General features: G+C 52.4%; 1 protein-coding gene and 2 non-coding genes across 4 annotated transcripts; all 3 read right to left on the bottom strand.

The window, feature by feature from the left end:
• On the bottom strand, positions 1 to 27,947 carry BCL7A (BAF chromatin remodeling complex subunit BCL7A). 2 transcript variants are annotated; one of them, XM_020882574.2, is made up of 6 exons: positions 27,668 to 27,947; positions 20,018 to 20,099; positions 15,779 to 15,875; positions 10,115 to 10,282; positions 3,451 to 3,635; positions 1 to 375 (listed from the first exon to the last, which is right to left on the bottom strand). In XM_020882574.2, the coding sequence occupies exons 1-6, from the start codon at positions 27,757 to 27,759 to the stop codon at positions 304 to 306; spliced, it is 696 nt and encodes a 231-aa protein (XP_020738233.1). In that variant the 5' UTR covers positions 27,760 to 27,947; the 3' UTR covers positions 1 to 303. The 2 variants fall into 2 exon arrangements, with proteins under 2 accessions (XP_020738233.1, XP_020738235.1); XM_020882576.2 differs by having other exon boundaries at positions 3,514 to 3,635; positions 27,668 to 27,938.
• Positions 11,828 to 12,012, bottom strand: LOC139037916 (U2 spliceosomal RNA). Its single transcript, XR_011490861.1, has one exon. It is a non-coding gene; the product is annotated as a U2 spliceosomal RNA (small nuclear RNA).
• Positions 16,501 to 16,573, bottom strand: TRNAW-CCA (transfer RNA tryptophan (anticodon CCA)). The gene has a single exon. It is a non-coding gene; the product is annotated as a tRNA-Trp (tRNA).

The following is a 27,947-nucleotide window of genomic DNA, read 5'->3' as shown; positions in this document are numbered from 1 at the left end:
TACAGCAGCAACACAAATGTAATCTTGGCTTCAGAGACAGTGTCCAGACGCTCCTGAGCTGTCAACCCCGCCTTCCCCAGGACAGTCACTTCAAGATTCGAGTGTTTCGCTTCACAGCAGAAAGTTCTTCAGTGTCTGAGAAGTTACGCCGTTCTAGGTTTTCTTGGATTTGCACTTGGTAAACTTGTTAAGTTAGTAGTTCCCTTTGCACCCGACAGGGATCTGCTCGGGTGAGGTTGTTCAACAACTAAGCCTGCTGATGGATCTCCCGTGAGACATGGATCAGAGGACTGAACTCGGCGTCTACATCTCCTCGGAGTTCTGTTGCGAAGCCTCCAGTTTCATCTTTTTGGAGGGTGGCACTCCTTCCAGGTCCTTGGGGTTGGGGGGTGGAGGGAAGAGGAAGAAAAGAGAAACGCAGGTTGACACCCCAGGACAGCAACTCGGCTCAGCTAGGAGGTTACAAGTCAGCCCAGGAAGGACTCGAGGGTGGGCGTCTGAGGTTCTGACCCCCATGGCCCTGGCGTGGACTCAAAAGGGTTGATGGACCCACAGCGAGCCTCACATCCGAGCTATATTCACCTATATTCACCACGTCACCTGTGTCTTCCAACTGCTCACTAACTGCAGGGTAATCACATACGGAGTTTTAAGTTTACTCTCCAAGATTGAAGGTTAGATCAACCTGGCCGTGTTGACAATGGCTCATCCAGGGCTCAGCACAGGTGCCTGGCCTGGGGCAGATACCCAGCGTTTATGCATGCATACATGTTGGTTATTCAGGGGGAAGGGTCTGTAGTACCACCAAATTCCCAAGAAGTCCCAGCACTCACACACACAAATAAAGTTCGACACTCACTCACCTACTTCTCCCTCGACTTTCTCACTCTATCATCCCAGCCAGCTCCAAACTAACCTATCCCCCGAGTCCAGCTCCTAACGTCACCCATCCTAACTGGCGCTCCCACAGCTGGCGATGGCCCTGTCATCTGCCTGGGACACAGATGGATGGCACCCTGGAGTCCACCCTTCTCGCCATGCCTAACTCCATCTCCAGAGACCCTTGGCCCACCCACCCCATCCACACCTGAGCCTCCGTCCCTTGTCTGGCTGGCGCCACAGGCTGCTCCACGGCCGCCCCGCCCAGCCTTCAGCAGAGCTCAAGAGACAGTTTCAAAGCAGAGATCATACAGAGCACAACACTGACCTCGGAACAGAGTCCCAGCTCCTCATCAGGCCGAGAAGAAGGCCTCTCTCCCTCCCCTCCTCCGTGTCTGCCTGGCTCCAGCCTCCCTGGCCGCCCCTTCCGTTCCTCAGGCTGGCTCCTGTCTCCTGGCCTGTGCACCCTTTTCTCTCTGCTCAGAGAGCCTGCCCTCGCTGCCCTCATTTCTCACCCTTCCAGCTCCTCTCTCATCTCACTCCTCCCCGCCGACACCATCTAGGGGGGGTTCTTTGCAGCACCCCGCTCCCGTTCTCCTACGGCTCCAACTGCAGTCCACTTGGTCTGCCGTCTCCTGGCTGTGTGTCCCGCCTCCCTGAACCCATCCTTCCTGTCCCTGGGAGGACAGGGACCATGTCAGTTGGCTCACACTGTCTCTCTAGGACCCAGCTGACTGCCCAGTACACAGTGGAGGCCCAACAGGTGCTAAACAGAGACCTCTGGGCCTTGATGGATGAGGTGAGTGAGTTTCCTGAGAGTTGATATGGCAGGAAGGCAGGAACAACTGCCCCTATCTTTCCCCTGCCTTTTCCTTGTGAAAGTGATAAAAGCTCGGTCTCAACGTGACAGGACCAAGTGGGTCGCTGTGGCTTCTGAGGAAGGGGGATCCCATTCAGGCCAAGCGTCCACAGAGCATTTGCATGGGGGGGACAGTGAATGAGCGTGGCAGTGGACTCTGGAAAGAAGACAACTGTCCCGCGAAAGAGAGGGAGCAGGAGGGAGTGCCTAGAAAAGGGGATGGGGAACTTTTTTTCTTTTTTAAATGGGCAAGACTGAACGTCAATGTCAAGCTCTCTGCTTCAGGACAACGCACCCTCTGTCTTGCTCACAAACCGAGCAGCTCTGGAGACAAGCAGCGTGTCTGTGTGAGCGTGAAAACTGTGGAAGGGTCCCCATTTCAGGTCTGGGTCCCTGGACATGGGAGTGGAGGTGGAGGCGTGTCAGAACGGAAGACCCCTGGACTTTCCAGATGCTGGCGGGGAGCACCAGATACCCCCGGGGTGTGGATCAGCATTTTGAGCTGATCTTTCCTCCTCTGAGTTCAAGAGGCCAGGAGACGCCAGCTGCCATCCTGGCTTTTACCAATTCTATCTGAGGACTGGATTTGCATTGTAATCAAATGGGCTCATGCTCCGTTGGAGGTCCTGCCTGGCATCTCACGCTGTGAGAACGTTTCTTTATTTGCTATCTGTACCTGGTCAACACACGTTAACAGTTGCATACCAGGCTGTGCATCTGCCACTCCGGATTTATTAAAACCTTTCGAGACACTCAGGTTTTGGCCGGTTTTCTGCCACTGCAAACACATTTTTCATCAACACTGTCCTGTCTTTGGGCCTCTGGAGGAGTGCTGGGTAGGCTGACACGGGGTTGCGGAGCCAAGGGTGCCAGGATGTGAGGGTCTGAGAGTCTCTTCCCCTTGAGGAAGGGCTGGTTGAAGGCTCCCTAGAGTACAGATCAAGCTGTTCCCCTTTCTCTGCTGCTACTTGTTTTCGGTTTCTCCCCAGGTGTGAAAATACTCAAGTGGAAATAGTCTTATTAGCTGCAGTTTTGATACCCCTGAGTCCCCAGACCTCTTTGATGAGCACAGAGGACGGACAGTAAAAAATCACAACAGAAGCCGAGGCAATGCTGGGGCCTCTCCTGTGCCCAGCTCTGCGTGAAGTGCTACCCATATTCTCTCCTCTTGTCCGTGTTCTGGCCCCAAGATAGTCCTGTGATTTCACCGTGGCAATGAGAGACCCTGAGGCTCGTGTGTGTGTGTGTGTGTGTGTGTCAAGTGGAGGATCTGGGATTCGAACCAGGGACATCTGCTCCCATCAGCAAGGCCACCTACATCTGCACTGTCTGATTCAGACTAGATTCTGGCAAACAGTGATAACCTGGAAAGGGGACCAAGTAGGGGTGAGCGTGGTCAGGTGCAAAATTCCAAAGGATGGTTCGTCTAGCATTTAGGAGTCTGAAGACCTATCTTCCCAGCTCTAAGGGAAGTTGGCTTTGGGTCACTGAGACTGGCAGTGCTCTGTGGACCCGAATAAACAAAGTGATGAAGCTAAGGCTGGGATAAAGGACTGACCCTAAGGGGGGACCTGCATGTCTTCTCTACTGCAGCCTCAGTGACCAGACCAGCAACAGGACGTTCATGGATCCTGCTCAATGAATACCAGACAGTTCCAATCATCCAGAGAGCAAACGAGGAAACAAAAACAAGAAGACACCTTTCAACGTACCCCCGACACCCCAGCAGGCTCCTGGCCGAGCTGGCTGCCCCTCTGAGACCTCGATCGAGGTACCTGAGAGATTGTGGATGTCTCTGCAGCCAGGCCCACATCTCCAGACGGCTGCCGTTCGACTTGCTCTGAACTGTTCATCGAGTTTTCCATTGAAGACTGTGAATTCTGCTCGTCGGAAGCATCTGAGGGAAAAGCAAGACGACAGAAGCTGTTTTCAGACACGGGCGATACGGAACCAGATGAACCACTTACTAAAAATACCTGGAACTGAGTAAGTTGGGAGGCCAGGTGGTCTGTCGGGACTGCAAGGAGCTGGGGGGCTTGGGAAGCCTCTTACTTTTTTAAGGATGTCATTTTAAGCAGCCAGGCCACAGTTTGGCAGTGGGGACTCTGACCCTTTCCCTTGCACTCCTATTACCTGCCAAGTGCCAGGAGAAGCCATGTAAAGGATGCTACCGGCTTTATGCTGTGTGCGTCTGGTGCCCTCTAGTGGACACAGCGTGCTCCAACCATCATGGCTGCAGATGCATCCCTCCTTCCATTAGGGGAGTGTGGGGGGAATTCACAGAGGGAACTGCCCCTTTGTAAACATTTCTCTTAGTAATATGGTATTTTTCTGATTGCCATTGCAAGAGCCAAAAAATACAGGGGGGAAAAATGAAATCAGCAACTACCTCATGTCACCCACGGCTGCCACGCTACTAACATTTTAGGGGATCTAGCCCTATTTTTCCAGATGTTTCTCCCTACATGCACTTCTAGTTCTGCATTCTCCCCGGATAGGGATTTCACAATATTTGGGAAGAATTCTGCACGTCCTTAAAAATTCTATAAATATGAGAGCCTACAAGATGGCTGCACAGCATCCTATCAGGCCATCACTTACATTTAATGAGTCCCTGTTTGGCTGGTCATTTAGGCTCTGTCTCACAGACCAGTCTCCCTGCTCCCCCCACCACGTTCCATTAGCAGAAGGAAGGTGCAGGTCTTAGCAGGCTGTGTGAGGTGGTGCGGCTTTGCAAAGAGGGAGCAGCCGTTGCACCTGAAGCTTATTTTAGGCACAGAGCGCATGGAAGGAGCAGCCGCATCCCGCCCAGGGCCCTGCTCTGCTTGCATTCAAGATACCAACAACATATGTCACCCTGATTTGTAAAAAAAAAGAAAAAAAAAAGAAACACACTAAAATATTCAAGAATGTTTTACGTTCTGGGGTTTCTGAGACAGAAGCACAACAAAGGGAAAAAAATTTCCCAGATCTGAGTTTTCTCTTTCTTTTTTTTTTTGGCCATGCTGTGCAGCCTGTGGGATCTTAGCTCCCCGACCGGGGATCGAACCTGCACCCCTTGCACTGGAAATGCAGAGTTTTAACCACTGAACCACCAGGAAAGTCCCCAGGCTTAATTTTTAAAGCAAGCAAGCAGTAAGAGGAAGGGGCGGGGAGAAGCAGGCAGTATTCCAGAGCTTGAGCCGGCAGGGTACAGAAGGCTGGGGAGCAGGGCGGCAGGAAGGAGCCACAGCCCTCCTTCCACAGAGGCTGAGCCCTAGTATATCCCTCCCAGTGAAGGTGCCATTAACACAGACTCTGCTCCCCCAAACCAGCTGCTACCCCCAAACCAGCAGCCCAGAGTGCTCAGGGCAGTACCAGCAGCCCTGACACCCTGCCACGGTCTGAGCTGGGTTCTCCTGACACCATCAGGAGGGCCAGGGGGTCCACCACACCAGGACCCCTGGGCTCTTCCTACAAGCTGGTGTCTGGGCGGGGGCGGGGACACAGGGTCTAGAAACAGACTGGGTTTTTTTAAAAATTATTTAATGTTTATATATTTTATTTGGCTGCACCAGGTCATAGTTGCAGTGCACAGGATCTTTAGTTGTGGCACGTGGGGTCTAGTTCCCTGACCAGGGATCGAACCTGGGGCACCCAGCTTTGGGAGCATGGAGTCTTAGCCACCGGACCAGCAGGGAAATCCCAGACCTGGTTTCTAATGCTGCCTCTGCTGCTTGTTCCTATGAAGCTGGGCTCCCTGTGTCAGACCCCCCACCCTCCATAAAGTTGAGGTTGACAACAGCTGTCCGGTTGAGTTGCTGTGAAAATTAAATGGAAAGATGGAAAAAGAATCCAAGCGGCAAAATATCCCATTTGGGAGTAGATGAGGGATCATCAAGGGCAGGAAACCAAACTCCCCATAAACCTGACATTTCTTTGGTATTTTTAGTTTTACCTTTAAAAACCATGTTAACAGCAGTTCCTCAAAAACACAGAATTCCTATATGACCCAGCGATTCTACTTCTAGGTGTAGCCCCACAAGAATCGAAAACAAGTCTTCAAACTGATGTTTGCAAACAAATATTCACAGGAACATCACTCACAATGGCCCAAAGATGGAAATGGCCCAAATGTCCATTAACAGATATGTAGATAAACACAATGTGGTCCACCCACACAACGGAGTAGTATTCAGCCTTGAAAAAGAATGAAGCACTGACACAGGCTACTATGTGGATGAACACTGAAACAATGATGCTGAGTGAAAGATATCAGTCAACAAAAGACACAGGTTACATGACTCCATTTCTATGAAAGGACCAGGAAAGACGAATCCATAGAGACAGAAAATATAGACTGGTGGAGGCCAGGGATAAGAGGAATGGGAAATGACAGCTGAAGGGTACAGGGTTTCCTGTTAAGAGTGTTGAGAACAGTTTGGAACTAGACAGAGGTGGTGACTGCACAACATTATGAATGTGCTAAATGGTACTGAATTGCTCATTTTAAAATGGTGCCTTGCATGCTATGGGAATGTCATCTCAATTTAAAAGAAAAATAAATCCATGTTAACCTTATATTCTAGTTCATATTATAAGTTTGCTTTAACAAACCTATGCAGTTGCTGCTGTCCTTCTCTCTTGACTACAGACCTCTTTTTTAAAAAAAAGAAGCACTTATTTTTTTGGCGGGTGTAGGTCTTAGCTGTGGCATGTGGGATCTAGTTCCCTGAGCAGGGATCAAACCCCAGCCCCCTGCACTGGGAGCACGGAATTTTAGCCACTGGACCAGGAGGGAAGTCCCGACAGAGCCCTTTCTGCCCCACATGGTGGGCTTTGCAGAGAGCAGAGGGAGGTGGGGGCCCAGATGCAGACTTAGAAATCATGAAGGTGGCGAGTCACCCAGAGTGGGTCCAGAGGGTCATGCTGACCCCTTGCCTAGCCCAAGAGCACAGTGGGAACTGGCCTTGGAGCTGGCCGAGTGTTCCAGGCAGGCCCCGCTGCTGCGGCCTGGTTCTCTCAGCCCAAGGCACTGGAACTCACCCAGGGGAAATTATTTTCCAAGGGCCTAAATTTAGTCCAGGGACTTTGGACATTATGTCATTCCCTGAACTCACTTAGCAGTAAACAAGTTCAAAGCAAGGTCAACAGCTGGCGACCAACCTGCCCTGTCCTGCAGGAAGCGGACCCCCACATGAGGAAGGCCCCTGACAGCATGTAGGTGGGCCTGGCCCCCGGGGGTGTCTCCCCTGGGCAAAGCTGGGCAACTGTGCTGGCCCAGAGGCCTGGCCTGGCAGGAAGGGATGCCGGTGTGGCCCCCATGGACCTGTGGCAGCGGGTAGGAGTGACAGGGTCCAAACAGGGCAGCCGTGAAAAGGGGGACCCCAGAGAGAATTCCTGCAGCCGAGCTTTAACCGATCCTCCAGGGCAAAGGAGATGCAGACCCCAAACACGGGAGAACCGAGGTCAGGCCCAAAACACCGAGATGTGGCCCCACCGGCCCCGCCCCCATCGCCCCGCCCTCCCTCTGCCCCGCCCCACCCCACAAGCTCCACCTCCTTTCCCAGTGACCTGATGTGACAGGCAAGCACCTTCTATTTATCTCGAGGACACTGGAAGGTGCACAGGAGGTCCTGCTGCTGGCCTGAGGCCACACAGCCAGCACGGGTCGGCCCAGATGTGACCACCGGTCCTGCATTCATGGCCCCGTCCCAGCGCCTCTCCCCAGGCCCGGGCAGGGCCCCGAAGGGAGGAGAGGGGATGCCCATGTGCTGTACACGGGAGAAGGCTGCACCGAAGTCGCTGGGATGTTTCTCAGCACTCCAGGATGCACAGGACACCCCCACGGCAAAGAATCACCCAGCCCCACAAACCTACAGAGCCCAGGCGGAATGCTACGGGGGAAGCCACTCTGCCCATGGCATGAGTGGAAAAGGCGGAGGCCACTACAGACACTGTAAACGTCCACTGCCCTTTGTTTCCATAGCCCCCCTCCAGGGCCGTATCCTCCAGACTCATTCACATCTGAGCAAAGGTGCAAAGAGACATGAGCACAAGACGCCTTTCAGCACCATCAGTACAGGAAAAAGAAACAACTCAAATGACCCACCAACACGGGGACTATTTAAATACATCATGGTACAGTCACGGCTCTGAATGATAAGCTGGTAAAGAGAATGAGAAAGACCCGTATGTCTTAACGTGGAACTATCTCCATGGTGACTGTTAAGTGAGAGTGTTCTAAAACGGGAGGTGATCATCTCACATAGATGCTTCTAGGTACAGACTACCTCTAGCAGGCCACACAACAGACCCAGCAGTGGCGGTCTGTTAGGGCACCTTAATCTGCATCCTAATTCAGATCCTCCTGGCACATGGGCACATTCCCCTGACCTCCCCAGGTACTGCCCTGTGGTCCCTTCTGCCTGGACTGCTTGCTTCCTTCCTATCTCTGCTCATCCTTTAAGCCCAAGTCAGACAGCACCTCCTCCAGGAAGGCTTCCCAGAGGCCCCCAGGCTCCATTTCCTTATTGCATCTGACCACAAACTCAAGACCCCTTGTGTTCCAGGCAGTGTCAGGAATAAGTCAGGTGGGCTGTTTAATTCAGACTCAGATAACCTTTGCACAGAAAATCTAAAGGAATATTCTCTTCTTCCTCAAAGACATGTGCATTTCCCCTCAGGCTCTCTACTCTTAGTAGAAAAAAAGGTTCAAGAAACATATTAACTTTCCTTTTAAATCAATAACAAGAAAAACAGCAGTGATCACAGGGTAAAACACAACTGCCTTTGGCCTCGCTGGTGGGGAGATGATAGGGTGTGGTGGGGAGTGTGGTAACTGGAGTATGTAGGTCCTCTGGGCCCTCCCTGGAGAGGCAGCCACATCTCTGCTCTAGCTGGTTGCAGCTCTATGGAAATGCAGGCTTCTCTTTTCAAGAGAAGCTGGAGATCGATCTTATTTTAAGTGAGATTGCTCAATTTTTAAATTTTGCCATCAAGTTCCAATTAAAAATAAAAACAGCACTGGGCTCTGGGGCCACACCTGCACACCACATGCTGGATCTAGTCTGCCTGCGACCTCTGTAGACTGTAATTCTCAGCTTCAATGCCTGTCTTGCCCATAAGCTCTTGGGAGTCTGGAGAGGGGCTGGGCCCTACCTGGCACCTGGGATGGGCAGGGAGCCTCTCACAGGGCTAACGAGTGAAGTGTGTGGAAGAGACTGGCACCAGACGTGAAGGAGCTCTCCAGCACAGGACGGCCTTCTCCCCAGGAGATGCACGCCCTCCCCAAGCACCGAGAAGCCAACAGCCTTGCCCCACCAGGCAAGAGCACATCACCCCGGGCCTCTTCCTGGAACCCCAGACTGCGTTTGGGCATCTGCTGGCACCCCAGACCCGCCAGCCCTGCCCCTCCACCTCTCTCCATCACAGATGACGGCAAGGCCATTCCTCCAGGCCCCAGGAGTCACTCTTGAGTCCCCTCTCTCACGGCCCACGCACCATCCATCAACACGCTCCAAAACACACCTCAGTATTAGATAATCAGGAACTACTGTTCATTTTCTGAGGTGCAATAATGGTCACTGTGATTATGTAAGGGAATGTCCTTATTTTTAAAAGATGCACGGTGAAGTGTTTAGAGATAAAATGTCATAAAGTCTACAACTTAACGTCAAATGGCCCCAGAAAAAAAATGTTTAGGCAAAGCAAAAACAAAACAAAAAACCTCAAACAGCAGCAGCCTCCAACAAAAAAACAAAAGACCCCAAACATTAAATATCAACAACTGACGAATTCGACTGGTGGGTATACAGGAAAGTATTACAGTATTCTTTCAATTTTTCTGTGTATTGGAAATTTTTCATTTAAAGAGAACCTAGGGACTTCCCTGGTGGTCCAGTGATTAAGATTCCATGTTTCTGAAGCAGGGGTCAGGATCCTGGTCAGGAAACTAAGATCCCACATGCCATGCATCATGGCCCCAAAAATAAAGAAATAAACATAGAGAACCCAGAAATCTCAAAATAAACAAACCTATACATATGTATAGGGCTTCCCTGGTGGCTCAGTGGTAAAGAATCTGCCTGCCAATGCAGGTCCAATCCTTGGGTTGGGAAGATCCCTTGGAGAAGGAAATGGCAACCCACTCTAGTATTGTTGACTGGGAAATCCCATGGACAGAGGAGCCTAGCAGGCTACAGCCCATGGGGTTGAAAAGAGTCAGACAAGACAGCTTCTAAACAACAACAATATGAGCTCTAGGCATTACCTTTCTCTACTGTTACCTTCTGGGGGCCAGCACTTAGCGGGGCCTCCTTAAAGTCCCTTCCAGCTGCCTGGCTGAAAGCTGGCCATAGAGAGGTCTCTCTGAGCCCCACCCTCGAGGGCACGTACCTTCGGCCCCGGGGAGCTCCTTCCCATCGGCCTGGGCCTCGTCCACCTTGGCATCGGTGCCATCGCTGGGCGCAGCTGAATTGGGCTCGGGAGCAGGGCTGGAGTTGCTGCTGTTCTCCTGTTTGATGGGGGAGGCATCTGCGATGGAGCTCTGGTTGCTGTTATCATCTGCATGGGGAGGGAACAGAATCACAGCGTGAAATGCTGCAGCTGCGGAGAAAAGAGGGGTGGGGGGCTCAGGCCCCCAGGCCTTGCTGCCCACAATCCCTCAGGATGCTCTCCCTGGACAGATGACTCTGCTTCCTCTCGAGGCCTCTGAGCTGCCCACCAAGGGCTGGCCCCAAGTGTCCTGAGCAGGCTGGAGGCTCGCTTGACCGCCCCCTGCAATGCCGGCTCCCTGAAGGGACTCCTGTGTTAGCGGCAGCCAGCCAGATGGTGGCCCAGCACACTGGAAATCTCTGGGGGTCATGAGAGTCTCATTCTGGGTGAAGAAACCAGGTATCTCGTGGGCTTGGCTCTGAAGCAATGCAGAGGCTGGAGCGTGGTCTCACGAGGCAGCATCGCCAAACTGTTTCATAGGATCTGATCCAGCCCTGGACCAATTGCACTTGATACAAAATTAAAGGGAGAGACAGAGAGAAAGAGAAACAAGTTCATAACAGAAAGTGGATATTTTGCAGGACAATAGTCCCAGGCTCTTCAACAAGTCAATACGTTAAAAAAAGAAGAAAAAGGGTGCTTCCCTGGTGGTCCAGTGGTTAAGAATTAGCCTTGCAATGTAGGGGATCGGGTTCAATCCCTGGTTGGAGAAGACCCCACATGCCTCGGAGCAACTAAGCCCCCCTGCTGTATTGAAAGATCCTGAATGCTGCAACAGGCACAGCCAAATCAATCAGTCAATATTCTTTAAAAAAGAGAAACGGGAAAGATCATTGTAGTATTACAGATTAAAGAAATTTAAGAGACCTAACAACTAAACATGACATGTGGGATTTATCTGGGTCCAGTTTTGAATGCACAAGCTCCGAGAGACATTTGGGGACAACTGGGGAATTGAATACAGTCTGGAGTTTCAAAGTAAGGAATTAATTTTGTTAGAAGTGATAATGGTACAGTGGGTAGATAGAAATGTCATTTATCACTGACACATGCTGAAGTGTTTAGGTACAGACTTAAGTATCATGGTGTGGGGGAAATGTACTTTAAAATCTAGCACGGGTTGCATGCAATTGTCACAATTCCCTGAATTTTATACTCAAGAGCTGTGCAATTTTGAACTTGTAAATTGTATTTCAATTAAAAAAAACTTAACACATTTAAAAAATAGGTGAGGCAAATGTGGCATCATATTATGAAAATCTAGGTGGGTAGGCATACGGATTTCATCAAACTACTCTCTCTATTGTTCTCTATTATGACATTCTTTTCATACTAAAAAGGAAAAAGGGAAGAAAGTTCATTGGGCAAAAAGGCCACTAGGGGTAGAGCTGGGGGTCCTGGGGGCACACACCTGCTTGCCCTGGACCCCTTTCTTGGGCACAAAGAGTCATTTTCTTTTCTTTCTTTATTTTGCTGCACCATATAGCTTGTGGGATCTTAGTTCCCTGACCAGGGATTGAACCTGGGCCCTCGGCAGTGAAAGCTCAGAATTCTAGTCACTGGTCTGCTAGGGAATTCCCCACAATCTGTCTTTTCATACTGAGTTATTCCCCGAGGGAGAGCATCGTTCCTGGAGGAATGGCAGGCAATACCAGGCTGATGCGTGGAGCGGACAGAGCAAGTTGCTAGCCCAGTGCCTTCCTCCAAAGATCCATGTACTACACTGTCCTCGGATAGAGATATTAAACTGCTAAGAACAGATACCACACTTCGTTTTAGCCAACAGGCCGAGAAGCGATCAGAGAGTCATTTTAACCTACAGATACCCACGTGATCATTTCAAAAATATTACTACAGCTTTACCCTGCTTTTCTGGGCCATGCTGTGCACTGGGACCAAAGCCATTTTTGTAAAAATGAGAGAGACAGAAACAGAGACACAGAGAGGGGGAGGGAGAGGAGAGGAGAAGCAAGCACATCCACACCTCCGGGGCACTGACTACACGCTGGGCACCAGGCCAGGGCATCCACAGTCACCCTGTTTAATCTCAGAAACCTCCCAGGTGGGGAGACTGAGTCTCGGCGGCAGAGCCCTGGCTCGTGCTGATCTGCCCAACCCGCAGCCCCGAGCCTTTCCTCTGCTTCCATCTGGCGAGGCAGCACCAGGCAGCCCCGCAGCCCTGACTTGGTAAATTGCACCTTATTTTAAGTGTACTCTGGGGCACTCATTACACAAAAGCACCCTCTTGTGAATTCTGGGACTTAAAAAAAAAAAGATGTAAACTCCCCCTGGTTTACCTTTCAAGAAAAATCTAAAGTTCCTCTCTATGCCAAGATATATATACAGGAGTGTGTGTGAGAAGCACAGAACGCAAAGGCACAATCTGTGGGTACCTGTATGGGGTCATGCTGATTAAGGACTGTAAGCACTAATGTTTAACGAGTCAGCTGCCCTGAACCTAGCCTGGTAACCTGGTAACGGCACGACCCTGATGCTTGGGCTGACCCCAGGTGGATCCTGGAGACTTGTTATAAACAGCTGGATGCAGAAGCTCTGTCCCCTCACTTCCTCCCAGGTCCATCCACCTGCCTGGAGCATTCCAGATAATTCTAACCAGGCCCACAACTTTCCCTGAGCTTTCAGGCTTCCATGACCTATGGTCAGACTTGGGTCTTTCTTGGCTGCACAGGTACTGAAATGGAAAGTGAGCATGGTTTCTGAGTCAGGGACCTGGGTTGCTCAGCATTCTGGATTTTTCTGGGGTGTTAAGTCTGGGCTAGTGGACATAAACTTGAATTCTCCAAAGGACCTCAGATGCCAGCACTAACACTGATGAACTTCCAACTCTGGGCAAGTTACTTCACCTTCTTGAGCCTTGGTTTCTGCACAAAAGAGGCTCACCACCAGGATTGAATGAGGTGATGCCTCAAATGGGCTTAGCGAGGTGCTTGCTTGGTACACTGTGACGGCTTCTCAAATGTTTGCTACTGACACACCCAGGCCTTTAAGGGACTGTCTCATTTAATACTCATAATGACCTTGTGAAGTAGGTATTACCATCCTTGTGTGACAGGTTAAAAACAGACAAACCCAAGGCTACATGTTCAATAACTAGCTCATGATCATCTAGGGGCGATCCTAGGAGAGTCACATTAGAATTCAGGTGGGATCTGGCTCTCTGCTCTAAAGGTTCTCATCTGTAATTCTATGAACGAACTGAAACCAAGCCAGGACAGGGTTCTCCTTGGTACCCAGAGAGTGGGATGCTGACCAGCACCAGGGAGACAGGGTATGCCCCCACTCAAATACCTATTTCTTTGTTTTTTCATATTTATTTGGCTGTGCCTGGTGTTATTTGTGGCATATGAGATCTAGTTCCCTAACCAGGAACCGCACCTGGGCCTCCTGCTTTGGGAGTGCAGAGTCTTAGCCCCTGGATCACCAGGGAAGTCCCCAAAAAGCTGTTTTTGAAAATGAAATGCATCTTGATTATAGTTGTATAGCCAGTTGAGGTACAGGTGTGTGTGTGTGTGTGAGAAAACGAAATGTATCTTGATTATGACTGTATGGCCAGTTGAGGTACGTGTGTGTGTGTGTGTAACTGAAATGAATCTTGATTATGACTGTATGGCCAGTTGAGGTATGGGTGTACATATGTGTGTGTGTGTGTGACTTTCTTGACACATTAACTGTCAGCAAACACCCCCCTGTGCTTTTCTGAAGCCAGTTTGGCAACCAGCAAGAATCCTTGCCCTCAGAGCTTGTGACTGTTTTCCAGACTAGTCAGTTTGTACAAATGGGGAAGTCTGCCAGCCTCCCTTCCTCCAGAGTTAAGACAGCCCTGGTCCTGGAGGGTTAGGAACTAGCTCCAGCCAATATTCCCTTTTGATTTATTTGTTGATTTATCTAATACCACTGTGTTGTGCAAAAAGAAAACTCGGGTGGTCAGAAGGACAAAAGACAGAAACTGGGATGGAGACGGAGAATGGCGAGCGCTGGGAGCTCCGAGACCAGTGGGGCAGGTACCGGACAAAACAGGAGGTGAGCCTGGCAGGCCTTGTGGGGCCGGCTCTCCCCGCAGGGGCAGCTGCTTCTGCTCCAAAGGGCTGTAGCCTCAAGGATGCACGTGCCTAAGGACTGGGAGATCTGATTCCTCACAGCAAGGGAGAAAAACAGGTCTCTGATAGTTTATAAATATCAGAAACTCAATTTTTCAGCCACTTCCAGTTCAAATCTCTGCAGTTAGAGGTCAGGTGGTTGTTCTCCTTGATGGGGTGGGGACGGCCAGGAGGGGACACCATGTGGATTGCCGGGAACCTTCTTTTTTTAAAAAAAAAAAGAAAATTCATTTTTATTTATTTGGCTGTGTTTGGTTTTTGTTTTTGGCACTCAGATCTCCTTAGATCTTTAGTTGTAGCATGTGGGATCTAGTTCCCTGACCAGGGATCAAACCTGGGTCCCTTACACTGGGAAGACAAAGTCTTAGTTACTGGGCCACCAGAGAAGTCCCAACCTTCTGTCTTGATTTGGGCCGGTTACAAAGAGGTATGTAGTTTGTGAACACTTCATGAGCCATGCACTTATGATTTGTGCCTTTCCTCTCAGATAAAAAGGTTAAAAGAAAGAAAAAAATTATCAGCAGTGTCAAAACAATTGCAGACTGGTTAAAGCAGGGGTCCCCAACCCCCGGGCCATGAACCGATACCCGTCTATGGCCACACAGCAGGAGAGGAGTGGCAGACGAATGAGAAAAACTTCATTCTGTATTTACAACCACTCCCCACTGCCTGACTGCCTGATTCCCCCTGGTCCGTGGAAAAACTGTCTTCCACGAAACCAGTCCCTGATGCCAAAAACATTGGGGACTGCTGGGCTAAAGCATGTCTCCAGCCTGGATCTGATCAATGGGACACTGGTTACAACTTTTGAAATATGACAGTAAAGGAAATTAGGCTGTCAATGTAGAAGGGTGGGTCCCAGGGTCCCAGAATGATTCACGTGAAGTCAGAAATCCAGTTAGAGCTTCCCAGTAGCCCAAGCAAAACAAGAAATGAGAAACAAAGAGTCATTTATATGATACGTGAGGCCCAGGAGGAAAAGAGATAGTTACTCCAAAAAACATCCTGGGCACATGGGACTCACAGAATGTCTCCTGTGAGGTTTGTGTCACTGGGTGAGAAGGAGGTCTTATTTAATATTTCTGGCTCAGTTTTTTAAAATATTTACTTATTTAGCTGCACCAGGTCTTAGTTGTGGCATGTGGGATCAAGTTCCCTGACCAGGGATTGAACCTGGGCCCCCTACACTGGGAGCGTGGTGTCCCTGGACCACCAGGGAAGTCCCACTCTGGCTCATTTTATGATTCCTAGCTTGTTGCTCTGGGAAAAGAAGCTTCTTCTCCTCCGATGAGCCTCTTCCTTGGCACAGAGGCCTCCCAGTCCTGCCTAGCCTGCTCAGCCCTCCTACCCCTGGCCTGGAATGTGAACAAACCTGCTGGTAAAACAAAAACACAGCCGAGCGCTCTGGGCAGGGGACGGGCCCGGCCAGTGGCCGCGGGAAGCTCACCATGCATGTCCATCATTCCCGGGGAGGAGCTGTTCTCCGGGGTGGTCACCTCTGAGCCACACTTCTCATCTTTGCCCTTCTTCTTGTTCTTACTTTTCTGGAGGAGAAAAGTGAGGCACAAACCGAGTCACTGAATTGTGCGTGTGCGCACACGAACACTGGGGAATGGGATGAGTATTTTATTCCGAGGATTCATCTTGGAGTCCCCAAGTCTCTAGAGGGCTCCACTGGCCTGCCTTTGAACATGTCCCATGAGGGGGTCCCCTTGCTTTGGGATCAAGGAGCCCTGTAGAGGGGATGTTTCTATAGGTGGGCTGGCAACACTGGGGGTAATGCCACCTTGCTTGTAGGGGCTATCCCGCAGGCCTGCAAACACCCTGGCTGGTGGGAATATCCCCCAGTGAAAAGGCCGTGGTCACTCAGCCCAAAGCTGGTACAGGCATGCCAGGTGAGAGATGGAAAAGGCAGCTCGTGCATTTCTACTCATGCATTTCTACTATCTTCAGGCCCCAGACACTGCCTTCCTTAAAGACAGTCAGCTGACTTCCGAACCGACTCTGGAGACCAGGTGAGGAGGGAAAGCCCAGTGAGGAAGCAAAGGTGAAGGGGATGCTCTCTGTATGTGGTTCCATTAAAAAAAAAAAAAAAAAACTTATTTATTTGGCTGCACCAGGTCTTAGTTATGGCATGCAGGATCTTTAGTTGCAGCATGTGGGATCTAGTTCCCTGACCAGGGATTGAACCTGGGCCCCCTGCATTGGGAGCATGGAGTCTTAGCCACTGGACCACCAGGGAAGTTCCATGTGGGACTGTGTTGGAAACAAGCTAACTGCATCCATAGGAAAAAGACTTGTTAAACAAAGTACAGGACATTCATTCAATGCAACGGGATGCACCGATTACAGACGCCAGGGCAGCTCTTCCTGTGCAAATGCAGAAAGAGCTGCAGAAAGAGCCACATCTTAAAATATCCTGGTATCCCCGAGATGTATAAAAGATGCCGAACACATGAACAGGATGCTGCCATTGGCGGTAAAGGTAGAGCATAAAGGAACGTGAGTGTGTGTGTGTGTGTGTGTGTGCATGCACACGCTCCCTGGAAGGATAAAGGAACACTGGCTGTCTCCAAGGAAGAGAGCTGGGTGGGGTCGGAGGTACTCATGGGAATGGGAGGCAGATTTACAAAAAGATAATACTAGGGACTTCCCTGGTGGTCCAGTGGCTGGGATTCTGAGCTCCCAAGTCGACGGGCCAGGGTTTGTCCCCTGGTCAAGGAACTAGATCCCACATGCTGCAACTAAGATCCAGTACAGCCAAATAAAAAATATATATATATTTGTAAAAAGATAAGGCTATTAAAAAAAATAAAGTAACATTTAAAGGATATGCAAACCTACAGAGACAGATAGTAGACTCCAGAATCTTCGGGAGAGTTTGAGTTTTCCTTTTTTTTTTTTTTTTTTTTTTGAGTTTTACTTTTTATGGGGTAATGAAAACATTCTGGAATTACAAAGACGATGGTTGCAGCACTGTGAACATACCAACATTGGCTGGCACAATTTAAAAGAGTGAATGTTATGCAGGTGAATTGTCTAGTTTTTTGTTAAAGGGTTTATAAGTAACATTTGAATTTTGTAACATGTTTTACCTATTTAAGAGAATAAAATTTTCAAGAAAATTCTGAAGAAAAAAAAATGATGTAACCATGCCATTAATGGTGTTTAAAAACATGAAAAGTTGTCCTTTTCCAATGCAGATTCCCAGCCACCACCATCAGAGATGCAGATTTAGCTGTCCGGGGTAGCACCCGGGAACCTGCATTTTGTCGAGACTCCCAGGGGATCAAGTGCTCAGCCAGGCGTGGGACCCATCGCCCGAGAGGGAGCAGGCAGGAATGCTGTACATCTCGGCTCAGAGATGACAGCGAATTAGCATCTAAGCACTGTCTGCACAGCCACGCTGAGCTAAGTTCTTCCCATATGATATACTGCCTTTGCTCTGTTGCAGAAAACCCCAGGAGCTGGAGAGTAATGCTCCAGTGCACAAAAGAGGGGACTAAGACCCAGCAAGGTGGGGTCACCTGTCTGGCATCGCAGGTTAATTGAGGCTAGCCTGTCCAACTCCACAGCTGGAGGTCTCTGTCCAGCCCTGGGCTGCCCTGTCCTTCCCGACACCCCATCGATTACGTTTTCTCCTTGATCACAATCCATTTGGCGCTTCCCTGATGTCTGTTTCATGCTATTCTATAATTATCTTCCCCCAACGAGATTATAAATTCCTTGAGAGCAGGGACCACATCTTCTCAAATGCAACCGGCGTTTATACAACACCTAATGATGTGCAAGGCGCAGACATGGGCAGAAGCCAGAAGCTGCCTTCCAGGAGGCTGGCCGCACTCTGCTCTCCCTCCAGAATGCGAAGGCCGTGATGGTCTGTGTTGGTGCCTCTGGGGTAAAGCAGCCCTGGTGGCTCCATGAGCCGGGCCAGGACCACAGGGGACGACACACCACCACCATCTCAGCCCAGTGTCGACTCACCTAGGGGCTAACACATGATCAAAGGGTCAAGAACGGCGCCTCAGCCCTGCCTGGAGACCCCAGACTTGTGGTCACTGGAAATGGCGGAGGGAGGCTTTGCCCTGCTTTTTTTTTTTTTTTTTTTTTTGGCCAAGCCACGTGGCATATGGGATCTTAAGTTTCCCAACCAAAGGATCGAACCTGTGTCCTCGGTAGTAGAAGCACTGAGTCCTAACCACTGGACCGCCAGGGAATTTCCTGCCCCTCCTTATGGGAGTCATGCCTACTGTCACGACTGGAAGCACGCAGGTCAGTGTGAGCCACCCTTGCATGAATAGGGACGGCACTCCAGGCAGAAGGAACAGCCCACAGGAAGGCTTGATGGTGGAACCATTCTGCATTTTGACTGGGATGAGAGTAGCTGTCCTGGGGGTCTTTGAGGGTAACTGGCCTGGGAAACGCAGAGCTGCAAAACTATCTGTGACGTGGGGCAGCTGCCAGCCATCCATCCCTAAGATTAGTACAGCATATTAAAAAGCAGAGACATTACTTAGCCAACAAAGGTCTGTCTAGTCAGACCTATGGTTTTTCCAGCAGTCATGTATGGATGTGAGAGGTGGACTACAAAGAAAGCTGAGCGCCAAAGAATTGATGCTTTTGAACTGTGGTGTTGGAGAAGACACTTGAGAGTCCCGTGGACTGCAAGGAGATCCAACCAGTCCATCCTAAAGGAAATCAGTCCTGAATGTTCATTGGAAGGACTGGTGCTGAAGCTGAAGCTGTAACACTTTGGCCATCTGATGCAAAGAACCGACTCATTGGAAAAAGACCCTGATGCTGGGAAAGACTGAAGGCGGGAGAAGGGGACGACAGAGGATGAGATGGTTGGATGGCATCACAGACGCGATGGACATGAATTTGAGTAGGCTTTGGGAGCTGGTGATGGACAGGGAAGCCTGGCATGCTGCAGTCCATGGGGTCGCAGAGTCAGACACGACTGAGCAATTGGACTGAACTGAAGATTAGGCACAGACACCAAGGCTCCCCCTAGTGGTCGTAGTCACCGTTCCGCCTGGAACCCTCTCCTTAACAACGGCCCAGGTTTCTCTGCACCACTCTGGGGTCAACCTTCACCAGCACCCCCAGAAGGCTCTCTAAGAGTAGAGAGTGTACGCTTTGGAGTCAGACAGATCTGACAGTTGCTGCGTGACTCTCGGGAATGGCTTTGCCTCTCTGAGCCCGTGTCTTTCCTTGTACAGAGTGGATACAGAGCTCAACTCCACAAAGTAATGTCTGACATATAGATGGTCAGGGGACAGGAATGGCCCTGCGATGTCGGGGGAGGGCCTGCCTGTCTGCAGCTACCACCATGCCCACCCCAAAACCATGGTGCTCAGTCTAAGGGAGGGGACACCTTGGCGCTAAAGTGTGTCCCCACTGGCAAATCGTGGGGCTCTCAGTCGGAAGAGGCGACTTGCAGGGGACACTCCCCACCTCTCTGAGGGCCAAACTAGGGCTGGACTATGGGGGAGGGGTAGACTATTGGGGGAGGGGTAGATCAAACAGCCTCTCCAGCCCCAAGCTGGGTCCTTCTGCTTTCCAAGTGCTCTGCCCCCGGGTCCCCACATGGAGGGTGGCAGTGGACAGCCAGTCCCCCGTCGTCATGATGCGAGGGAGCATGGATGGGCAGCCCCCACTCCAGGGGACCAGCCCCCATACTCACATCATCAACCTTTGGCTCCGTCACGGGGACCCACTTGTAGATTCGCAGGGATGTGTCGCCCACAGTCACCCACTTCTTCTCCCTGCAGAGGACGAGGAAGAACCCGTTACCAGGGCGCTTCTGGGGTGGACCCCTGCTCATGCTGGTGGGGGGCACGGGCCACACGCCCTTGGAGCAGCTGGGACACTTGTAGTGATCACCCCGGGCAGGGCTGAGAGGACGTCTCCGGATCACACAGACGTGGGTTTGAATCCCAGCACTAGCTGCTGCCTGCCATCACAGGCAAGTCACTTCACCAGCCAGAGCCTCAGTTTCCCCATCTGTTGGACCGCGTGGGGTTGTCAAGCTCTCCAGACAGCCACAAAGATTTCGGGAGACAAAGCATGTGGACAGTTTTCTTGTATCTGGGTAGAAGTGCTTGGTAAGATGGGAGTGGGGGAGGTCACTGCCCCTGGGATGATTCCTCTGGATGAAGGGAATCAGGCCCCAGGTTCCTCTCACCCCTATGGAACAAGCAAACTGGGCCACCCGAGCCCCTCTAGGCAGCAGAGAGAGCATCAGACCAACAGGGCATTTCATCCAATGGGGGTAGGGTAGGGGTGGGAGGGTCTTCATCAAGGGCATCCAAGGGCTCGCCCTGCCCTCTTGGCAAGTTTTCTGAGGTCCTGGGAAGGGAGGCAGGAGCAGACAGCCTGAGTAACCACCTCCAGCTCTTCTGGGCGAGCTCCAGGTAGGTCAGCCAAGGGGAACAGAGCGCCGGGGCAAACCTGGATGCCTAGTGGCCTCGGCCCCCAGACGCTGATACTCAGGGGCGGCGACAGGAAGCACAGCCCAGGCGGAGGGCAGCAGCCAGGTGGGAGGTCACTCTGAGACCCTGCACTCAGAGATGGGCCTCAGCTTCTAATGTCTGCACCACCGCCCCTGACCCACCCTCGGCTGCCTCCTAAACACCTGGGGCACGGTTGTCAAAGGCAGGTTGACAGCGAGAAGTAAACCACAAGCCGTGGGAAGGAAAGTGGGTGGCTGGTTTTCACCGAAGGTGATGATAATGACCACTCTCTGCTCCAAGCATCATCTTCCTCCTTCTAGTTATCACCCCAGCCTCCCAAGCTTGGCCCCGACCTTGCGCAGCCTACAAGTCAGGTCCTGCAGCTTCCTGCCCCAGCACTAGCGGTGACAACCAGAGACCACATGCCTGAGGAAACCGAGGCTCAGGGAAAGTCCCCCCAGAAGAAAGGCTGGGATTCCAACCGGCTTGCTGGGGCTCTGGAGTCCACATTCCCAGCACCAGGCTCTGCTGTCTCAGAGACGTGGGAGGTCACTCGAAGGAAATCAGCTGATTCAAGGGCCCCATGAGATGACGTCAGGGCCAGACACACACCTGCTGCAGGTGGCATGGCAGCCAGGAGACCTCAGCAATTTGAGCGACAGGGGTTGCACCAGAGCTGAGAATTACAGATGGCTGTGGGCACCTTGTCTGGCCTCCCTGCCAAGACCTGGGCCTTGGATCCTCCCCTCCAATGGAAAGTAGCCCTCATGAGCTAAAGGGACACATTCCCACCACCTGGCACCAATCCACCATTGAGGCTTCTGGGGGCCCAGCTAACCAAACCCACAGACACTTCCATGCCCCAAACTGTGCCTGCGTGGTTCCCAAAGTCCCCTGCTGGAGGAAGCTAAGGACTGCCTTTTTTTTTTTTTGGCTGCACCTCAAGGCATGTGGGATCTTTAGTTCCCCAACCAGGAGTCAAATCCTAACCCCCTGCAGTGGAAGCACTGAGTCCTAACCAGTGGACTGCCTGGGAAGTCCCTAGGGCCTGCCTTTTATCAGCATTTATTCTTCTATGCAGAAGACCTCTGAAAGTCACTTGGAGACTTCAAGGAGATCAAACCAGTCAATCTTAAGGGAGATCAACTCTGAATACTCATTGGAAGGACTGATGCTAAAGCTGAAGCTCCAATGTTTTGGTCTGGTCATCTGATGTGAAGAGTCGACTCATTGGAAACAGCCCTGATGCTGTGAAAGACTGAGGGCAGAGGGAGGAGAGGTGGTCGAAGGATGAGACGGCTGGATGACATCACCGATGCAATGGACATGAACTTGGGCAAACTTTGGGAGATGGTGAGGGACAGGGAGGCCTGGCCTGCTGCAGTTCATGAGGTCACAGAGTCGGACACAACTGGGCGACTCAACAACAACAACAACAACAACAACTCTACTCTGACTGTTTCTAGTGCCTCCTGTGAGATAAGCACTATCCACACTTGCTCTAATTTTCCCATAATCTCTGGTGACAGTAAATAGTCACCTTTCCTGTCTGATAAAGAAACTGAGGTTGAGGGAGGTGGAGTCATCCTCCCCAGTGTTCACACCTCCCTGCCACACTGCTTTTTGGAGTAGCTCCCCCTGCCCCCATCCCTGTCTCTCTTAGTCTTGAGAGAATTAAATAAAGGCAGGTACCTAAGTCACCATCCACCTGTCCCCTATCTCCAGGAGGCAGGATGGATGACCCACAACCCCGGTCTTTCCCCATCTCCATTCTGAATAATCAGAAGGTGCCTGGAAGGGACAGAGACATTCCAAGAAACAACCTCAGTGACAAAGCAGCCATCACAATAGCCATTGTGTGCTGAGGGCTTACTTCATGCCAAATGCTTTATTTACAAAGGCCTATGAGAGGGGGACTATTGTCATCCTGCTTTACAGATGAGGAAACAGGAGGCCCAGAGAAGTTATACCACTAGTTCATGGTCACGCGGCTGGTGTAACGGCAGAACTAGGTAGCAGAACTGGAGTTGGACGTGGGCTGTGATCCCTGGTATTTTGTCTCCCATGAAAAAACTAAGAAATGACTCCACAGAGCTCATCAGCGACAGAAGCTGGACAAAGAAGCACAAACTGCTCCAATCCCACCCAAAGGGCCACAGGCACTCACTGCTCACAAGCTGGCTTCCTCTGCCCAGACCCCGGTAGGTCAGCAGATCCAACGCTTGACTGTGTTTAAAACAGAAAAAAAGTAACTGACTGGTAATACACAGGACACCTCTCAGGGTACAAAGGGTGCCAGACCTGGGCTTTGCAGGCCGCAAGTGAGCCGAGATGAACGTGGCAGGTCGCAGGTGCTTTCCAGGGAGGTTACGGGCCCCGCAGGTTCTGATGCCTCCCTTGGCCCCAGTTCCCAACTCTCTCCAGGCATTAGAAACTGTTCTTCAGTTGCATTTCTAGGTATAGGCACTGAGGGGCCAGGGGTCAGACGGAAGAGTGCTGAGACTCTGACCATAGTCTGCAGTCCGGCCAGCAGCCACCCAGGGAGAGACAGGCCCTGGAGTTCAGGGGTGAGATGCTGAGGGAGAACCCGGCACTTCGTAGACACAGCCACGGAGTGTTGGGTGTGTCATCAAGCCAGTGGCTCGGCAGCGCCTTGGGAAACGACACACGGACATAGAGGAGCAGCTAGGAGCTCCTACCACCACCTCCAAACCCATCACCCTAGAACTCGCGGCCCCCTCAACGCCCAAGGAGTATATTAAGTTGTACTCATCACCTTACATTTGTGGTTGCAGACAAGCGGCCAAGAGGCACGTTTTGTTTGGCCTATATGGTACTTTAGAAAATTAGAATCCAATGTCAGACTTGGGAAAAAAACCAACAAACAAGTCAAACCCCACATTCAAATCCAGATTGCTGGCCATTCTCAAAAACACAATATGGCCACGAGGGACCCACACGCCCCGAGGAACAGGGCCTCTCAGATGGGGCACTTGGTTCTCTCAGACCCCTGAGTCTCACCAGCTCTAGGCACGGGCCTGGATTCACCACAACCTCCAGGCTGCAGCCCGACCTGGCCTTGATGGGCACGCCCGGAGCCCTCCTGTAACCAGCCAGGCTGAGGTGCCTGTCGCTTCCCCACCAGGCTGGGTTCCTGAACAAAAGGAGTCAGCTGGAGGAATAGAGCCCCAAACGCCCCATCCCAGCACAAGCTTCTGTGTAAACTATGAGCACCCCTCTCCCTAGATCCTCCAGACGGGGGCCAATTTCGAATGTTCTCTTAGGGTCAGCTCCGAGCGCTGGCCAGCCAGGGAGACCTGACCCCCACAAAGACGGCCCTGAAGTCGTCACTTCCTCTCTACTTCCCAGGGCTAGTCCTTGATGCCAGAGAAGGTCTGGCTATGGCTGGCTTCATCCTAACTAGGCCCAGGCCTGCTTGACCTGCCCTGTGCCAGGCAGGACGGTCCCCTGAAGGTACTGAGGTGAGAGTCTAAGCACAGTCAACCCGCCCCCCCCGCCCCCAGGGACCGGTGGGAGGTCTCGGGGAACAGGCCTCTCTCCATCTTCACAAGTCACTGAGGGACCCTTCAGACCACAGTCCCAGGGGTCCCTGGGTCTAAGCCTACTTCAAGGCTCAAGCCTTTTACCGCCTCTACCCACTGACTCCCATTTCCTTCTCTTCTCTACCCACACAGGGCCTCCTAACCCTGCCCCAGTTCCCCCCCCAAAGGAGCCCACCATTTTGTTCTTCCTTCAGCCATGTTCTGGCTGCCTTGCACTCCACCAGCTGGCCTCACTCGGGTATCAGACAGAAAGGAGAGGAGAAATAGCCAGTGGCTATAGACAGGGCGGCCATGGCTGGCTGCTGGCTTTTTCCAGAGGAGGGGAAGGGTAGGGCTAAGTAGAAGGGGGGATTTTTAGAGGTCACTGGGGCTGAGGAGAAATACCACCCTAGGCTTACAGGCTGAGTGGTATGCTAGACACCTCCATTCTGAATTTTAAAAAAAGAAGAGAGAGAAACGGGATGTTGAATTAAATTTGAATTTCAGATAAACAATGAATAATATTTTTTAGTATAAGTATGTCCCAAACAGTGCATGGGACATACTTACACTAAAAAAAAAAAAAACAAAACCTATTTAAAAATATTATTTGTTTATCTGAAATTCAAATTTAACTGGGTGTCCTGTAATTTTATTTGCTAAATCTGGCAACCCAGTGTCCCAGCCAGTAGGACGTCCCAGACACGGTTGGTGGCCACAGAGTTAATAAACAACCCCAAACCACAACGGCTGACTGGAAGACACATTCTAAAGGCAGAGTGAGGGTAGGATTTGGCTTCTTGGTGCTGGGGAAACCTATGGAATAAGGTAAAGTCTCTTTTGCTTAGAATGGGCAGGAGGGGGAAGAAATCAGCAAAACCAAGCTTCTACCTTATAATAAAGGCAGTGTTTAATGACCAGGGAAATGGCTCCCCACTCCAGTATTCTAGCCTGGAGAATTTCATGGATAGAGGAGCCTGGCAGGCTACAGTCCATGGGGTTGCAAAGAGTCAGACACAACTGAGAGAGAGAGAGACAGACAGACAGACAGACAGACAGACAGACACACACACACACACACACACACACTCCCTGTGTGAAGGACTAAGTGCTTTGGGAGACATGGTGTTATTCCAGGAGGGGAGAAGGGAACACAGGGACCCTTTGCTGTCATGGTTAGCGAAGTTATGTGGTTAGCTCAAGGTCACAGCAAGGAAGTGAACTGGAAGTCCAGTCATAAAATCCCAAAGCCCGAGGTCTTTAATGGACTTGACTCCAGTTTCCCAAAACACAAAAAGAGAGAGAGAGACACGTTCTCCTCCCCTCCTCCCAAAACCAGAGCCTGCTCAGCAGCACTGAGGGTTTCCAGGCTGGCTGCTCTGGGGCCCCCAGGGTGGAAAACCCCACAGCTCCATCTGCCCTCCCAGCAGAGCAGCTGGTGGGTGGGCCCTCCAGGAGCAGCTGTCAGGGTGCAGGGGCCTCTGCCAGGCTGGGAACCTGGGGCAGAAGGCCCCACCACGCCTCCCGAAGCACAGAAAGGCAGCGTGCCCCCACCCCTTTCTCACCTCCAGGCTGGTAACAGAAGGAACTCAGGCCCAGACAACAGCTCTTTCTTTGCCGAGGAGCTCAGGCAGGGGACAACTCCAGCCTTGCCTCTGAGAATCCCGCTGGAGAGGGGGTGGTGGGCTTGTTTTCCTGTGTGTGTTTTGGCCTGCAGCTGTTTCTGCCATTTTTAAATGGCTCCGGTCCCGGCACTCGGCGCCCTGCGCGTCAGGGGAGCTCCCACGGCAGGGAAGACTTGGATCTCAACTTTGGAAGGCCTCCCCTTCTCACGGTTCTGAAAATTCTTTGTCCCATTGGAGCCAAACCCAGCCCTCGGCTGGGCATCCGGCCATCTGCAGACAGCCCTTTCCATAGGAGGCCCGGGAGCACGTGGACTTTATTGATTTTCCTCTTGCCTTTTTTGTTGGGTTTGACTCAGAAAGGACAGCTAACTTGTGACACGGCTAGACTGGAGGCTCGCCCCCAGTGGTTTTGAGAGACCCAGGCGTTACTTGAGAAATGACACCCCTAAACATAAACAGAGCCCGCCACGGGGCCTTGCCGGGTTTTCAGGCTTTAAATAAAGGGTCAGAATGAGCCCGCGGGCACTGACACTCGAACGTCGCGGCGGCTCTTCTCCCTCCCTGACCCTGGTGAGGCCGTGGGAAAAAAATAATAAAGTTGAAATCCGGGAGCCGGGAGTTTTCAACAAGTCTGCCCCAACCTGGCGATCGGCTGGCGTCTCGGGCCTGGCCCTCGGGCCGATTCCGAGACAGACCCGGACGAGGCTGGGGAAACGTTCAGTCGTATTAATTATAACCAGGCCACGCCGGACGGAATCTATAACGTGAGCCGGAGAAACCCGCACGGCCAGACACCCGAGTCCCCCTCGCCCCCCGCGCAGAGAACAAAAACAACAGCTCTCTCCGCAAAACAAACAGGAACGGCCGGGTTTGGAGCAGCACACGCGGCCCAGGACCGGGGTCTGGCCCCAAACGTTCGCTCGCCCGAGCCCCTGAGCCCGGGTCCCGGCAGAGCTGGGCGGGAGCGGGGGTGGGAGGGCGCCAGGAGCCCCGGGCCCCGCGGCCGCAGCCAGCGTTTCCTCCTCGCGCTCGCCCCCATCTTTCTTCGTCGCCAAGAGCCCTCGCTCCAGGCAGCCCAAAGCGCTAAATTTAAACGGCTCGCGCTCTACAAACTCCGCAGACTCGAGGGCGCCGAGCCTGGGAGGCGGGGAGCGAGCGAGAGAGCCAGCCGGGGAGAGAGGGAGGGAGGGAGAGAGGGAGGCCCGGCGCGGGCAAGGGCGCGGGGGCCGGCGCTGCGCCGCCCGGGGCGCGCGGGGAGGAGACGGAGACGGCGGCGGCCCGCTCGGTGCCTGCACAATGGAGCTCGCGCTCTCCCCTCCGCCGCCGGCATCGCGGCCCCGGCGCGCGGGAAGCCGCTTTCATGTGACTTGCACAAAACGAAATGGCTTCTGGGGCCGGCCCCGAGCCCCCCTCCCGGGAGCCAAGCGCCGCGCCGGGGACTGCCCGCTGCTACACCGCCCGGCCCAGGGCGCCTGTCGCCTCCAGGCTGCCGCCGCCGCGCCAGGTGGGCGACAGGCGCGAGCGCACCTGGGCAGCGGCCGCGGCCCCCGCCGCGCGCAGGTGACCCGGCTCGCGCGCCGCCCGCCTTCTCCAACTCCCGGGCCCGCGGGCGGCCCGGGGCGCTGCGCCCCGCCGGCTTTTTGTATCTGGTTTCGGGGTTCGGGGCGGCTGCGGCGCCGAGCCGGCGAGCGAACGAGCCGGCGCCTCCGCTTACCATTTGCGCACTTTCTCGATAGCCGCCATGACCCTCTTGATATCATCTTTGGCCCGGCTCCTGGTCTCGGCTCGAACCGACCTGCCCGACATGGTTCTGGCGGGGAGAGAGAGGCTGGGGGAGCGCGCCCGCCGGGTCCTGCTCGCGCTCCGCGGCGGCCACACTCGCGCCCGCCCGCCCGCCCGCTCACTCACTCACACACGGACACACACACACACACACACTCGCACACATACACACACACACAAAGCCTGGTGCCGCCGCGCGCCCAGGGCCCAGT

The sequence above is a fragment of the Odocoileus virginianus genome, chromosome 12 (assembly GCF_023699985.2).
Source record: "Odocoileus virginianus isolate 20LAN1187 ecotype Illinois chromosome 12, Ovbor_1.2, whole genome shotgun sequence".
Classification (NCBI taxonomy): Eukaryota; Metazoa; Chordata; class Mammalia; order Artiodactyla; family Cervidae; genus Odocoileus; species Odocoileus virginianus.
The sequence above is the reverse complement of the archived record's forward strand: the minus strand, read 5'-3'. Positions and strand labels throughout refer to the sequence as shown.